General features: G+C 40.8%; 1 protein-coding gene across 5 annotated transcripts in view; it reads left to right on the top strand.

Moving 5' to 3' along the window:
• The window catches only part of STN1 (STN1 subunit of CST complex), a 47,171-nt gene that overhangs the window by 27,866 nt on the left and 3,195 nt on the right, over nt 1–16,110 (top strand). For 4 of the 5 annotated variants that reach the window (XM_087432547.1, XM_087432552.1, XM_087432548.1 and 1 more), the window contains 2 exons: nt 5,071–5,193; nt 7,937–8,009. In XM_087432547.1, coding sequence (XP_087288673.1) covers nt 5,071–5,193; nt 7,937–8,009 — 196 coding nt within the window. The remainder of the gene's footprint in view (nt 1–5,070; nt 5,194–7,936; nt 8,010–16,110) is intronic. The other variant, XM_087432550.1, reaches the window with a different exon arrangement.

Below are 16,110 nucleotides of genomic sequence, written 5' to 3'. Positions count from 1 at the left end.
AGGATGTGGGTGGGTGTCACTGTGGCGTTAAGACAGACAGAGTGGGCCCAGGGAATAGAAGTTATGGTTCTATCACATGTCGTTTCTATTCTGGACAGGTCACTGACCACTAAGAATTTGAAATGAAAATGGACCTGCCCTTTTCCCCTCCTTGCTTAATCTTTGGGTAGAAAAAAAAAATAGTCTAAGGTTCATAGTACTTAGTACTTACAGAGATGGATATTTAATCTCAGCAGGAGCCAAATGAGGGAGAAGTAGATGAGAAGAGGTAATTATCCTTCCAAGATTATTTAGTGATCAGCAAGATGATTCTTGAACTTGAACCAAGGTTTTTAATGACTTGCTCTCTCTTCTTCAGAATAAGGTTAAGCTGTTGTGTGTTCAAAGTTTGAATAAAGACCAAGTTGGATGCAGTCTGATTTATAAGTAAAAATTTTAAGTAACTCTCAAGTAATTTTTTATTCCTCCTGGAAAGAGCTGTCCCCATATTTTTACCCCTAGTGTTACAGGTGAACTTAAGATGCTTGGTGTTTACTTATTTGCTTGGAATTAAGAATTATTTGAGACTGTGGTTTTAGGCTTTCCCTTTCATTGCGATTCTTAGGGCTTTTGTTGTTGTAGCACAACTCATATTTATTTATTTCATTTATTCCACCGGGGGATGATCTCTGCTTACATGTCACCTTGTTGCCCTCCCTGGCCAGCTGCTCTGATAGCCACCTGCTTCCTCACTGTGTTATCACTCTGTTTTCATGTCTCACGATATCACTGCTATTTGTTTGCCTGCCTATTCTTCCACCAGAACTTAAATTCTATAAAAGCAGAGGTCTTGTCTGTCTTGTTCTTTGCTCTCTAGAACTAGAGCCTAGAACAGGGCTAGCATAAAGTAAGTTCTCAATAATTATTTGTTGATTGAAGGAATGAATGGTTTAAAAAACTTCAGATGGTCCCCAAAAATATCAGTTAAAAGTAAGTCTTCTTGGGGCCAGCCCGGTGGTGTAGTGCTTAAGTTCGCACACTCTGCTTCAGTGGCCCGGGGTTCACAGGTTCGGATCCTGGGCGTGGACCGACGCACCGCTTGTTAAGCCATGCTGTGACAGTGTCCCATATAAACTAGAGGAAGATGGGCACAGATGTTAGCCCAGGGCTAATCTTCCTCACACACACACACACACACACAAAAGTAAGTTTTCTTCCCATCCTCCCTCCCACTCCGTTTCCCTGGAGACAGGCACCATGACTAGTCTCAGGAACATCTTTCCGGAGATGGTCTGTGCATATATAAACTAAAAGTAGTTGTATCCCCTTTTTTACACAAATGGTAACACACTAAACACTCATCTATACCTAACTTTTCATTGAACAGTATGTCTTATAGAGTCTTTCTTGGCCGTACATATAGATTTTCCACTATGTAATAATCTTTTGTTACATGTACCATAATTTATTTAACCAGTCTCTCCATGCCTGGACTGTTTAGATGTTTTCTAGCCTATCACCATTACCAACAGGGCTGCTGTGAATACTCGCATTAGGTAACGGAAGTTATTCTTCGTATTCTGGTGGGACAGATACCAGGTCCCCATCCTGACCCCTCAGGCATGACCACTGCTTCTCAGTTTCGTTCACAAACCTAATTATCTCTTCCTGGCACCAGGCTGTGTGCCCAGTGACCTGAGATTTCATACTCGGAGGTGAGGGATATTGTTTCAGGAAACACCCAGGCAGAGAGGGTCAGGACTGGCGGCTTTGTTCTGTGCCACTGTTGCTTCTAAACAGTTGTAGCTCTCCAGCTGTCTGCTGACAGCAAGATTGACCTTCTTCTCATTTAATCATTTAGAGGAGGCTCAATGCCAAGTTGGCCTCCGAGGACTTCTGACCACTCTATTGGCATGTTTGGAAGGAAACTTTGAAGCTTAACGAAGACCATATTCTTCCTGTGAACCAGTTCTTCTGCAATAGCTATAATTGAGAGACTTGAGGACTCTTTGAGGACTAAAAGCCTCCTCCATTCAAAACAATCCGTGGGGAGCTTTTTGAAAATGCTTAGAGCAGAAACTTCTGTCTGCCCAGTGCTGTATGTTTAAAAAGAAATGAATATGGTGCTATATTTGTGTTTGTCTTTGGAAACTATTTTTCCATTAATTATGAATTATTCCCTGACCTGGCTCTCGTTGGGGTGGTCAGTGTTGTTAAATTGAATTCTGTTTAATAGACCCTGGGAGACTAAAGATGCTTTACAATGGTGGTGAAACCCTAGATCCTTGGGCAGTTTCTGTTGTCATACAGATGAAGGCTTCACAAAAAATCATTGTGATCATGTTATAGTTTAGGGGCAGGGGGGGCATGGGTTTGAATGTTTTCTCCCTTTTTTTTCCACGGTGGGCCTTCTTAGCAAATCCAGAAACCTGATAAGCAGACCTTGCGAAACCATTGTTTCTCTGACAGCTGGATAAATGTTGAGTTTGTTTGGGAATGAAGACTCTGTATTTATTTCAGAGATCCACCCAGTTCCTGACCTGTGACGGGGAGAGGCCTGCGAAGGCTCAGCACAGTCAGCCCGTCAGAGTTTTAGTCTCTGAGCACTTTCGGTTTCCTGAATCAGATGAGTCTGTCATTGCTCTTTAGAGAAAGGCAAGAAAGACACAAGGCTAGGAAAAGCTGCTGACTGGAAGAGATGATTGGAGGCTTTACCATTGAGACTGTGTCTCTAGAACCAGCAGGGAAGTATGTCCTGAGGTCAGCTGAGGCAAATGTTTTTGGAAAGGAAGCTTCACATCTTGTTTATATTTACAGTGAGCCTTTTCTGTTAGGTCGCTCTTGTTCACAGCTGAAACTGGGCTCTTAATCTCTTGGGCCTAGCACTCTCTCTTCCTGCTGAGTGATCTTACTCAAATCTGGGAGGAGAAACTGGGCTTTGGTAGGGGCTGGGGATAACCAAGAGTCATTTTTAATAACGGAAATAATCATGTAACAATCATTTCTAGTTAGTTTCCAATTTATTTCTATCTTGGTAAGAGATGTAATAAACTCAATCCTTAAGATCTTTGTATTAATTTGACTAAGAAAACCAAATCTCCTTAGAATTACAAAGATTAAGTAGTTATAAAGTTTTGTGGGGGAGTCAATATTGGGTTGATTGCGCTTCCCCTGAGTAAGAGCACTCGTGTAAAATTTAAAACAGCTTTGCCTGAAGCCCCCCGGATAAAAAAATGTGTGGCTACAGATTGCTAGGTGAGGTGTTATTCTAAACACACTCAAATAGCTTTTCTGCTAGTGGGAGTCATCAAATATTTCTTGGCCTCCTCCCTTCAGAGAATGGGTGCGTCATAACCTGGAATGTTTGTTAACTTTTAGGCCCTAATGTTGTAGTGACCAGATTCTCCAGCTTGTTCTGTTGAGGAAAAACTTAGACTATTAATTTAATTGAGTGTTAGACTGTCCTCTTCAGCCCACGTTTGTGAAACATCACCAGGTTCTATTAGATTAAAACAATGCCTGTTGGGAGGCCTCTTCTAGAAAGAGAAGATTTCTTTAGGGATGGAATTGTCAACACTCGAGGCCATTTGGGGGTTTCTTGCCTCTCTCTGTCATTTTGAGGAAATGTCCTCAGCAAATCTCAAACACACCTCTTTTTCAGCATTTGTGGGTGCTGCCCTAGGTTGCCTCCTTAATGACCTTTCATTAGAGCTAGAACTTTGCCTTCAAACACTTGTTTGGAAGCTTTGCCATGTTTCTTTGGCACTCTGATCATTTTAATATCTTGACAAATTTCTGTCACATTAAAAATGGATCTGTACTGGGGCCGGCCCCATGGCTTAGTGGTTAGGTGCGCGCGCTCCGCTACTGGCGGCCCGGGTTTGGATCCCAGGCGCGCACTGACACACCACTTGTCCGCCCATGCTGAGGCAACGTTCCACATAACAGCAACTAGAAGGATGTGCAACTATGACATACAACTATCTACTGGGGCTTTGGGGAGAAATCGAGAAAAAAAGGAGGAGGATTGGCAATATATGTTAGCCCAGGGCCAGTCTTCCTCAGCAAAAAGAGGAGGATTGACATGGATGTTAGCTCAGGGATAATCTTCCTCACAAAAAAACAAAAATGGATCTGTACCTTAAAGGACAATTGTTGTTCACCACTTTCTTTGTTTTAGGAATGAACTAAAAATCCCCAATGGAATAAGAAGGACACAGCCTCTATAGTAGGGTATTTATATCCATTCATTACAAAAATATTTTGTTGGTCACCCACTGTGTGCCGCTGGGGAGATGGCTGAGATGAAATGCGAAGTCCCAGATGCAAGAAGCATGCAGTCTAGTTAACTGTGGGGCGGCATAGCTGGAAACCCAGCTTCCTTGGGAATAAGAGATAGGATGACCTGGTGACCTTTCTAGGCAAACTTCTCTCTTAGAGAAGGGAAGAAATATTGAAATGGAGGAGAGAGCAAACTGATCGCAGCAGAGGTTCCTTCCATGTGGTGTTCTTGCTTCACTCGAGGACCCCTGTCCACCATCAGCCCATGGACCCACCTTCGACAGGTCTCTGTACAGCTGTTTGCCTCCATTGTCCCCCGTGTAAAATTTGCCTCCATTGTCCCCCGTGTAAAATAAGGAGATTAGTTAATACTTTCTACATACCAGAATCCCCAAATTATTTCAGTGTGTGTAAAATTCTTTGAAGTCCTTAGGAAGAGGTTGTGTATAGCCACAATTTTAATTTAAAAAAATGAGCTAGTATGTATGCAATGTTTGGTTCTGTATAAGAAAAAATAAATCGAAGATTGTCCTTTTGCTTTTTCATTTTATGTTGTCGAATTAAACCAAAAAAAAATCACAACTAAAATGTAGAACAGTTACCAAGCATGATCCTGCAAGAGCAAACTTCCCAGGCCTCCTTCAACATCATCGTGCTAGGCCGGTGCATGCATGAATCTTTTTGACTCAGCAGCTGAAAAGCCTGTTGGGTGAATTCATAAACCAGTTGGTCTAGGGAGTTACTCTCAGGTGCTGTAAGATGCGACTTATTTCTTTTCTTCTTTTCTTTTCCTTTTTCCTCTTCCTACAGGTGGATTTTAAGAATGACACCACTCCCAAGGCAATTCATAGTATATTTAAGAATGCTATAAAGCTGCTGCAGGAAAAAGGACTTGTTTTCCAGAAAGATGGTGGTTTTGACAACCTATTCTATGTAAGAGAGCTGCACTTTAATTTTTTTCCTTCTTGGCTTCAATTACAAATATATTTATTACTAATTACTGTTTTTAAAAATGAATCATTAAGGAAGTACATAAAGTAAGGAGTGAAAGTCGGCCCTAAGCTTTTCCCAAGGTACCAATTTTATGTTGTCGAGTTAAACCAAAAAAAAAATCACCAAAATTAAACCAAAAAAAATCTTAACAGGGTATCCTTCTAGACGTGTATCTGCATTTACAAATGCTCCTGTGGCTTTTTTGTTACAAAAAAATGTGCTCATCGTCTAAATCAGGATTTCTCAACCTCAACACTATGGATGATTCTTTGTTGTGAGGGGCTGTGCTGTGCATTGTAGGATGTTTGGTGGCATCCTTGGCCTTCACCCACTAGATGCCAGTAGCAACATCCAGTTGTGACAACCAAAAATGTCTCCGGACATTGTCAAGTGTCCCCTGGGACACTTGAAAGCCACTGCTCTAAACAATGCTCAGCAACTCTTTTTGAGACCAAAATAGCACTTCACGGGCATTTTTCCAGGTTAGTACTTATACATCTACCTCATTCTTTTTGACATCTGCGTGATATTCCACATTATGGGAACTTGCCATGAATTTTTTTAACCACTTCTCTGGTGGACGTTTATGTTGTTTCCAACTTTTGTGCTCATAAATAGTGTTGCTATGGCTATTTTTGCACAAGTATCTTTGTGAGCTTCTGTGAGTATTTCTGTACGATTGACTCTTTAAAGAGGAATTGCTGGAGCAAAGGGCATGTACATTTAAGCTTTTGGTCAGCACAGTGTGATTGGCCTCGCAAAAGGCTGCTCTGATTGACAGTCCCACAGGGGTACGAGTGCCTGCTTGCCTCATGCTTTCAGAGTTAAAGTTCACCCCTCACTGCCTACCTCTGCTGTTGGAGGAGCCAAGCTGAAAGCAGGCCTCCTCATGACCACTGCTATCAGTTGTGTAGGTGTGGCTTCAGTGCCCATTCTCCTAGACATAGATCAAAACCTGGAGGGATCCCGAAGTCTCACTGTTTACAGACGTGATTCCTGAGGGGACAGTTACCTCAGTAGGACGTTTTCTTGATGTTGACTTACTCTAGTGAGTCCCCATTTTAGAGAGTTTTAAAAAATTAGGATATGTTTTAAATACTATTTGAATAACTTTTGAAAGGATTATTCCATTCTGTATAAGGGTGAGTGCAGTCTGCCCCCTCCAGGCATGGGAAGGCGTGGTGGCAGTTGTGAGGTTAGAGAAGCTCACGCTGGGCAGCTCACCTTAAACCCCTCCACCCCAGCCAGTCACCTTTCCCCTGGGAGACTCTGGGGTCAGCCTCCTGGGTCTGTAGAAAGCAGCTCTTGCTGAGGAACAGCAGGATCATGGGCAGCAGTTCAGGGCCAAGGTGTGGCAGGGCTGGGGCACTTCCTCCTGTGAATCAGTATGAGCTGGAATGGGGTGATCAAGCAATAATAGCTCTCTTTTCCTCAGCAGAACCATCCCCCTTCTCTGACTTCGCTCCTCCCCTTCCACCTCACTGCCTGGGGTTGTAGGTTCCTGTTTTCCTGAGGGCCTCGCCTCAGGGAAATTGTTATCATAGTAATGTAGATACTTCTATTTGTATAGTGCTTTCCAGCTTTCAGCAGCTCTCACCCACATTGCCTTACTTAATCTTCACAATAACCTTGTGAGAGAGAAGGCTGGCTGTTGTCAGTATCGCCTTCTATAAATCTGGTCTTCCTATAATCTGGTCATTCTGTAAGTCTGGTCAGACAGGCATTCCTGATACATGTGTTTGTTTGCATGCTGCTTTCTTTTTTCTTCCTTTCTTCCTCTTTTTCCCTTTCTTTCTTTCTTTTTTTGTCATTAGACTTACTATTGAACATGAAGGTGAACCCCATTTGGTTGCTGCTTCCGTCTTACCTGAGCTGGTTGAGAAAGGAACTAGGTTATGTTTGCCTTTGAGAACAGAAAGTGTTTCAAAGGATAGGCTAGATTTACTCTCTTGCTAGCTTGTCCTTACAGTTTTTATTTCTTTTGTTTTTCTTTGTGGTTGAGAGAAGGAAGAAAACTAATGAGACACAAGACAGATGTGAGGGCCCAGAGGAAAGAGTCCTGGCGTGGAGAGTGGAGCCTTTGATCACTTGTGCCTCCCTCAAAGATATAATAACAAATAAGAGAAACTTTATGAATATTTAAAAAGAAAAGTATGGAATTCCGGTTTTTCTTTCTATCATGGCCGCAACAAACCACCTCCTGAGGGAGTGTGCCTCTGGGTCAACTACGGAGCAGTGAGCTGCTTAGGGACAGAGCTGGTTTGACAATAGGCCAAGTATCGAAAACCATGTTGTTGGTGCAGGCTTGGTGATCGTTATGGAATCTTTTTTTTTTTTTTTTTATTGAAGATGTTCTTTTCTTTTTTTTTTTATAATTTTATTTATTTAATTTTTTCCCCCAAAGCCCCAGTAGATAGTTGTATGTCATAGCTGCACATCCTTTTAGTTGCTGTATGTGGGACACGGCCTCAGCATGGCCGGAGAAGCGGTGTGTCGGTGCGCACCTGGGATCCGAACCCGGGCCGCCAGCAGCGGAGCACGAGCACTTAACCGCTAAGCCACGGGGCCGGCCCTCGTTATGGACTCTTTAGAAACTATTCTAAATACTAATTTGGGAGTCTGGATGACACAACCACTGTGTTACTTAAGAATGCTTTCTCTCGGAACCGTTTTTCCTATTTAGGTAACCAGAGAAGACAAAGAACTGCACAGAAAGATCCACCGTATCATTCAAGAAGACTGTCAGAAACCAAATCGTAAGTGGTGTAATATACATGGAGGGCCCTGGGGAGGGCCCTGGTGCACTGGAAGGGGCTGTTCCCTCCCAGAGAGCGCTGGATGGAGAGTCAGGAGACCTGAGGCTTTCCCCAGTAGTGACTTGGAGGTGTGACTCATCAAGATAACTGCCCTCTCTGAGCCCAGGTTCTTCCTTTCTAGAGTAAGTGTTAGGCTCACAGGGTTGTTCTGACCTTGATTGCACATAAGATTCAACCTTGGAGCTTTTTTGAATATACAAGTGCTCAGGTCCCACCCCTGGGGCTTCTGATTCACCAGGAGATGGGATGGGGCTAGACAGGTGAGATCCTCGGGTGATTCTGATACAGTGAGGTAAGTCACTAGGCTAAGACTTTTTGATGTCCTTCTGGTGCTCCTGTTCTCTCTGATTTGTGTTATTTCTTGTTCTACTCTCTTGTCTTTGAACCCAAACCTGACATTTTCCTCTCTTCTAGCATCAAGGCTTTTAGTGTTGGGAAGAATGGTTCCAGACATTACAGTTTATGAACAGTGTAATTAGGTCATCTTGGAAACTGATAATTTGCAAAAGAAATGGTTTAGAAAATAGTTGCTTTTAGTGGAGTTAGGTCAGCCCCTAGTGGTTAGAAACTCAAACTGTAGTTAGTCTGACAGCAGACATTACCATTTTCACACTAGTTAGAAAGAGAAGACAACATTAGTCCTATCTTTAAATCGTGTGTAAACTGATCAGTCTTAAAGGTGACTTTTCAAAGTCCACCTTTTACAAACATATGCTAGTAACAGATGTTGGCGTACGTCAACAAATGACGCTGGAAGAAAAGTAGAAAGGCTTGTTAGTGGTGGCAGGTCTCCTCATCCTGCTTTCTTTCTCTCTGGAGAAGTCCACCTCCATTCCTTTCAGCCCGTACGTCCCTGGGGCCTGGACCTGTTCCAGGCTGAGTCAGCGGGTGGAGCTGGACCAGGTCTCCAGCCCTGGTGTTTATGGTACTCGGCCCTCTTCAGCCTTTAAGAACTGGTGAGGTCAGATCCCAGAGTGATGTTGACAACAGATCTTAAAATAAACTGAAAGCAATCTATTATTTTAATGCAAGGTTTCTGGTTGTTGTTTACTTCATTCAGAACAATAAGGACAAGTATCCTTTAGTTGAGGAGAAAGCCTGTCTATCCACAATTAAGGTGCTTTTAAGAGCAGTGAAATGTGGGATTCTTCAACCAAGAAGGGATGAGAGGCTGCCCCCCAAATAACATTCCTGCACTCATCCCAGTCCCAGGCCACCTGGCCGGATTCTTATTTTGATCTGCATTAGGAGTGGGGTGGATTGAAATAATCTAGGTCCAGGTGAAGCAAATGAAAGGAATTCACACTTGGTTTCTTAGGAAAACCAAGCCACCTTGGTGACCTGAGGGTCTGTAAAAGTGACAGGTTTTATATCCACTTTTAACCCACAGGGCAGCTCCTGCTTTGGTGAGTGTGTGTGTCAAGGTAGACAGGCTCTGCCACTCATTCTGTAAATGGAAGCCTCTAAAAGCCATAAGCCAATCCCCTGGAACTAGCAAACTCCCAGGGCTGAATTCTGGAACCTGAGTAACTGAGAATGCCAGTAAAAATATCTCCTAGGGACTGTCTTGATATCTGCGGCAACCACTTCTTTTCATAGGAAATATCTATCACATTAAAAAAACTATTTGGAATAATAATGTATGCACACGCTGAAAAGTCAAACAGTGCAAAAACGTGCACAGAAAAGTCAGACTCCCTCCCACTACTGAGCCTCAGGCTCCACGTTCCCCTTTCCAAAGGCACTGGTTGTTACTAGTTTCCTGCATGTCCTTCTAGAAGTGTTATATGCACTTACAAACATATTTGTGTAGTTTATCCTTTTTAAAAAGCACAAGTAAAGGTTAGCATACAATACTCAGTCTTCCACACCTTGTATTTTAAATCTAACATTGGCTTCTAGAGGTCATTCAGCAATAGTGCATATAAAAATACCTCAGTCTTTTTAATAGCTGCACAATATTCCATTATATGTATTTATTTAACCATTCTTCTGGGCCTTGAGTTCGTTTCTAACCTTTTATACAAAACATAGCTTTGAGTTTTTCCTTGTCAGGATGATTGGTAGAAGTACTTAAAATCTTTAGTCATTTATGAGTATTTCAGCAAAGGCTAAACCTACAATAATGAAAGGGCTGTAAACATGAGGACTGCTTGTCTGAAGATGGGCAGCATGGCATACTTGTGAGGAGCTGGGCTCTGGAGTCACCTGTCTGGGTTTGAATCCCAGCTCTGCCACTTTGTAGCTGTGTGACCTTGGGTAAATCTGTGCCTCAGTTTCTTTACATGCAAAATAGGGATAATAATAGTACCTACATCATGGGTAGTTATGAGGATTCAATAAATTGGTGTTTTATAGAACTGTCAGGAAGATGGAGTAGGAAGCACCAGGAATCTGTTTCTCCACTTAAACAACTATTACACCCGTCTGATGTAACTATTTTGGAACTCTGGAGTCTATTGAAAGCTTGCAACTTCCAGGGGAAGGCTTGGACAGTAAATTGGGGTTAATTTCATTCAGTTTTCAGCTCTTCGTAGCAGCTAACCATCCCCCACCTTCAGCCACATGGCAGGCAGTTGTGCACTTGTTCCTAGAGCAACGTGCACAGAGCTTGCGGGAACCAGGGTGGGCAAAACGACCTGGTCCTCAAAATATGAGGGGTCTGTGCTCTGATTACTGGTTCTGATCACAGAGGTGCAGACAAAGAGGTGGACGGCCCTTGTTCTTGCACCTCCCCTCATTGTTGCTACACCTTCCCCAACAGCTGAAGTGACTTCTAGGGGATTTAAAGGACTGGGCCCTTTTTTTTACCCCCTTCATTTTTCTTTTTTTCCCTTTTTGGGAGCCAGAAGAGAAAGACAAGGGCATTCAAAAGCAACTGCATATATGAGGAAAATTAGAAGGTGACCACACGTGTCCAAGGAAAGACACAGGCTCAGAAAAAGACCAGAGAAGACCTTAAGTTTACAACTCAGGCTGATCCTTGGCACAGAGACAGTCTACAGCAATCAGAAAAACAAAAACAATGACAAAAAACAGCAATCCCCGGGGAAGGGGAAAAATCTGATCTCCCCAGAGTTATCCCATTATTAGATTCAAATGTTCAATTTTCAACTAAAAATCACAAGGCCTACACAGAAACAAGAAAGTATGTCCCATTCAAAGGAAAAAAAATCAACAGAAACTGTCCCTGAAAAATACCTGATGACAGATCTACTATACAAAGACTTTAAAACGGCTATCTTAAAGATGCCGAAAAGACTAAAGGAAGATGTGGAGAAAGTCAAGAAAATGATGGATGAACGAAATGGAACTGTCAACTAAGAGATAGAAAACCTAAAAAGAAACCAAAAAGAAATTCTGGAGATGAAAAGTACAATAACTGAAATGAAAAATTTACTAGAGTGATTCAAAGGCAGATTTGAACAGACAGAAGAAAGAATCAGCAAACTTGCCATTGAAGAAAAGTGATCAGAGCCTAAGGGACCTGTGGGACACCGTCAGTGGGACCAGTATATGCATTGTGGGAGTCCTAGAAGGAGAAGAGAGAAAGAGACAGAGAGGATATTTGAAGAAATAATGGCTGAAAACCCCTAATTTGATGATAAACATGAATATAAACATCCAAGAAGCTCAATGAACTCCAAGTAAGATGAACTCAAAAAGACCACACCAAGACACATATAATCAAACTTTTGAAAGACAAAGAGAGAATCTTGAAAGCAGCAAGAGAGAAGCAACTTATCACATACAAGGGATCCTCAATAAGATTATTAGCAGATTTCTCATCAGAAATGGAGGTCTTTGGAGGCCAGAAGCAATGGGCTGATATGTTCAAAGTGCCAAAAGAAAAAGACTGTAAACCAAGAATCCTATATCCAGCAAAACTGACCTTCAAAAGTGAGGGAGAAATCAAGATAATCCACAGTAAAAGCTGTGGGAGTTTGTTACCACTAGACCTGCCCTGCAAGAAATACGCAAGGGAGTTTGGCAGAGTGAAATGAAAAGACACTAGATAGTAACTTGAAGGCATATAAAGAAATACAGATCAGGGCCGGCCCTGTGGCATAGCAATTAAGTGCGTGCCCTCCGCTGCTGGTGGCCCGGGTTCAGACCCCGGGCGCACACCGACGCACCGCTTGTCAGGCCATGCTGTGGCAGCGTCCCATATAAAGTGGAGGAAGATAGGCACAGATGTTAGCCCAGGGCCAGTCTTCCTCAGCAAAAAGAGGAGGATTGGCATGGATGTTGGCTCAGGGCTGATCTTCCTCACAAAAAAAAAAAAAATACAGATCTCAATAAAGAAATGCAAGGGCAATTATAAAAGCTAGTATTGTAACAATGGTTTGTAACTCCATTTTTTTGTTTTCTATATGATTTAAGAGACTAACACATTTTTTAAAAAAACAAGTCTTAGTCTAAAAGCTTATATTATTGTTACTTGGGTTTATAATTCCATATTTTGTTTTCTACATAATTTAAGAGATTAATGCATTTAAAGAATTATTTATGTTCTTGAGCACACAAAGTATAAAGATGTAATTTTATGACACCAACAACTAAAAGGGTGGAGACAGCTGCAAAGGAGCAAAGTTTTTGTATGTTCTTGAAGTTAAGCTGGAGTAAATTCAAATTAGGGTGTTATAACTTTAGGATGTTAAATGTCATCCTCACGATAACCACAAAGAAAATAGCTGTAGAATATGCACAAAAGGAAATGAGAAAGGAATTTAAATGTTTCACTACAAAAAAAATCAACTAAACATAAAAGAAGACAGTAATGCAGGAAATGAGGGACAAACAGCTATGAGGCATATAGAAAACAAATCGCAAGATGACAGAAGTAAGTTCCCCCCTTATCAGTAATTACTTTAAATGTAAATGGATTAAACTCTCTAATCAAAAGACGGAGGTTGGCAGAAGTGATTAAAAACCATGATCCAACTATATGATGTCTACAAGAGACTCACTTTAGGTTCAAAGACACAAATAGATTGAAAGTGAAAGAATGGAAAAAGATATCCCATGCAAATAGTAACCAAAAGAGAGCAGAGGTGGCTATTCTCATATCAGGCAAAATAGACTTTAAATCAAAAAAGTTTACTAGAGACAAAGAAGGACATTGTATATTAATAAAAGGTCTAATACAGCAAGAAGATATAGCAGTTATAAACATTTATGTATCATCATAATATATCAAAATATCATAAACATCAAAATATATAAAGTAAAAACTGACACAATTGAAGGGAGAAATAGACAGTTCTACAATAATAATTGGAGACGTCAGTATCCCACTTTCTATAATGGATAGAACAACCGGACAGAAGATAAGGAAGGAAATAGAGGACTTAAACATCACAATAAATCAACTAGATCTAATAGATGTATACAAAACACTACCCAACAAAAACAGAATACACATTCTTCTCAAGTGTACATAGGACATTTTCCAGGATAGACCATATGTTAGGTAACTAATCAAGTCTCAATAGATTTGAAAAGATAGATATCTTCTCTGACCACAGTGGGATGAAGTTAGAAGTCAATAACAGAAGTAAAACTGGAAAATTCACAAATTCCTGGAAATTAAACAACACACTCTTAAATAACCAATGGATCAAAGAAGAAATCACAAAGGAAATTAGAAAATACTTAAGAGATGGTTGAAAACAAAAACACAACATACCAAAACTTATGGGACACAGCAAAAGCAGTGCCAAGAGGAACTTTAAACACATTAAAAAAACAAGAAAGATCTCAAATCAACAACCTAACTTTAAAATTTAAGGAACTAGAAAAAGAAGAACAAACTAAACCCAAAGCTAGCAGAAGGAAGGAAATAATAAAGATTAAAGCAAAGATAGATGAAATAGAGAACAGGAAAACAATAGAGAAAATTAATGAAAGCAAAAGTTGGTTCTTTGAAAACATTGCCAAAATTGCCCAATCTTTAGCTAGATGGGCTAAGAAAAAAAGAGACAAGACTCAAATTACTAAAATCAGGAATGAAAGTGAGGACGTTAGTCTCTCTGAGGCTGAGGGGAGTCCCAACACTCAGCCATTAGGATGGCTACTATAAAAAAACCCAGAAAATAACAAGTGTTAGTAAGGTTGTGGAGAAATTGGAACCCTTGTGCACTGTTAGTGGGAATGTAAAATTGCTTAGCCGTTGTGGAAAATGGTGTGGTGGTTCCTCAAAAAATTAAAAGTAGAATTGCCATATGACCCAGGAATTCCACTTGAGCATATACCCAAAAGAATTGAAAACAGGGTCTCGAAGAGGTATTTGAACACCCGTGTTCATAGCAGCATTATTCACAGTAACTAAAATGTGGAAGCAACTCATGTGTTCATCAACCGATGAGTGAATGAACAAAATATGGCATATACATACAATGCAGTATTATTCAGTCTTTTAAAAAGGAAATTCTGACACGTGCTATAGCATGGATGATCCTTGTGGACATTATGCTAAGTGAAATAAGGCAGTCACAAAAAGACAAATACTGTATGAATCCACTTATATGAGGACTTAGAGTAGTCAAAATCATAGAGACAGAAAGTAGAATGATGGTTGCCAGGGATTGAGGGCAGGGGAAAATGGGGAGTTATTAAATGGGTACCGAGTTTCCGTTTTACAAGATGAAAAGTTATAGAGATGGATGGTAGTGATGGTTGTACAACATTATCAATGTTTTTAATAACACTGAACTGTACACTTAAAAATAGTTAAGATGTTAAATTTTATGTTATGTGCATTTTACCACAATAAAAAAAATTGGGGGAAAAAATGGAATCATACCAAAAAACCTTTTGAAAGAGTGCTCAAAACTTAGAGTTATGAAAGGGTGAAATAGCAATGACATTCTATTTCCTCATGCACAGGTGACAGCCCTTAAACTCTCTAGCCTGGAGAGACCCAGCTGCTTACTCTGTGAGGTTTAATGTTGATCTGGAAGGAATTAGTTTCAGATAGAATCTGTGTGTAGATTTTGCTCTATAATTATTGGGCTAAAGTTAAAGATCTTTATTTTGGCTTTAAGTATGGGTACAACAATGGTGGATTATCCAAAAAGAAGGAGTTTCACATTAAAGACATCTTTTTATCCCCAACTTTTTATTCTGAAAATGTTCCAACCTAAAGAGAAATTAAGACTAGTGCAATAAACACCCACCTACCCTGCACTAGATTCACTAAAAAAACTTCAGCTCATGTTTTCTAAGGATAGGGACGTTCTCCTATATGATCACGATATCATTTTCACACCTATGAAAATTAACATTTGATAACTTCTAACTTGGCACGTTTTACTAGATGATTACTTTATACCATTAGCTTTTCAAAAAGCTACACATGTACCTAGCTCAGATTCATTCTTTGCCTCGGATGGTACAACCTGCTTTTTTTTTTTCCTGAGGAAGATTCACCCTGAGATTCACCCTAACATCCATTGCCAGTCTTCCTCTTTATTTGCTTGAGGAAGATTAGCCATGAACTAACATCTGTGCCGGTCTTCCTCTATTTTATATGTGGGTTGCTGCCACAGCATGGCTGCCAACGAGTGGTGTAGGTGTGTGCCCAGGATCCGAACTCGTGAACCTGGGCCGCCGAAGCAGAGTACACCGAATTCAACCACTACACCACAGGGCCAGCCCCGGGACAACTGCTTTTTGTGGAAACTGAATACTGTTTAACACTACTCATATTGGAGTAATGTTTTTTATCTTATTATAATCTTTTAAAACTACTGTTAAAGTGCTTTTGTAACTTTTTATAGTTAGTAGATTGTATCTGAAATTTATTTTAATATAATTTGAGTCATTAGAACATCAGCCATTTTTGGCTTCTGGTAGAGGTACGGTATAAAATGAGGCAATAGCAAAAGTGCTTGGGAAAATATAAGGCGCGGTTATTATTTCTCTTTGAGATGCATTGTGAGGAAGCTCTGTCTGCCAGGACAGCACCTTTCAGAAGAGCCTGCCTTTGGCTGGTGGGTTTGTCTGGTGAGAGTCGAATGATATCAGTGTGCTAGCCACC

Source organism: Ceratotherium simum, chromosome 6 (genome assembly GCF_057802395.1).
Source record: "Ceratotherium simum simum isolate JZ-2026a chromosome 6, ASM5780239v1, whole genome shotgun sequence".
Taxonomy (NCBI): Eukaryota; Metazoa; Chordata; class Mammalia; order Perissodactyla; family Rhinocerotidae; genus Ceratotherium; species Ceratotherium simum.
Note: the sequence above shows the minus strand (reverse complement) of the source record. Positions and strands in the feature narration are given on the sequence as shown.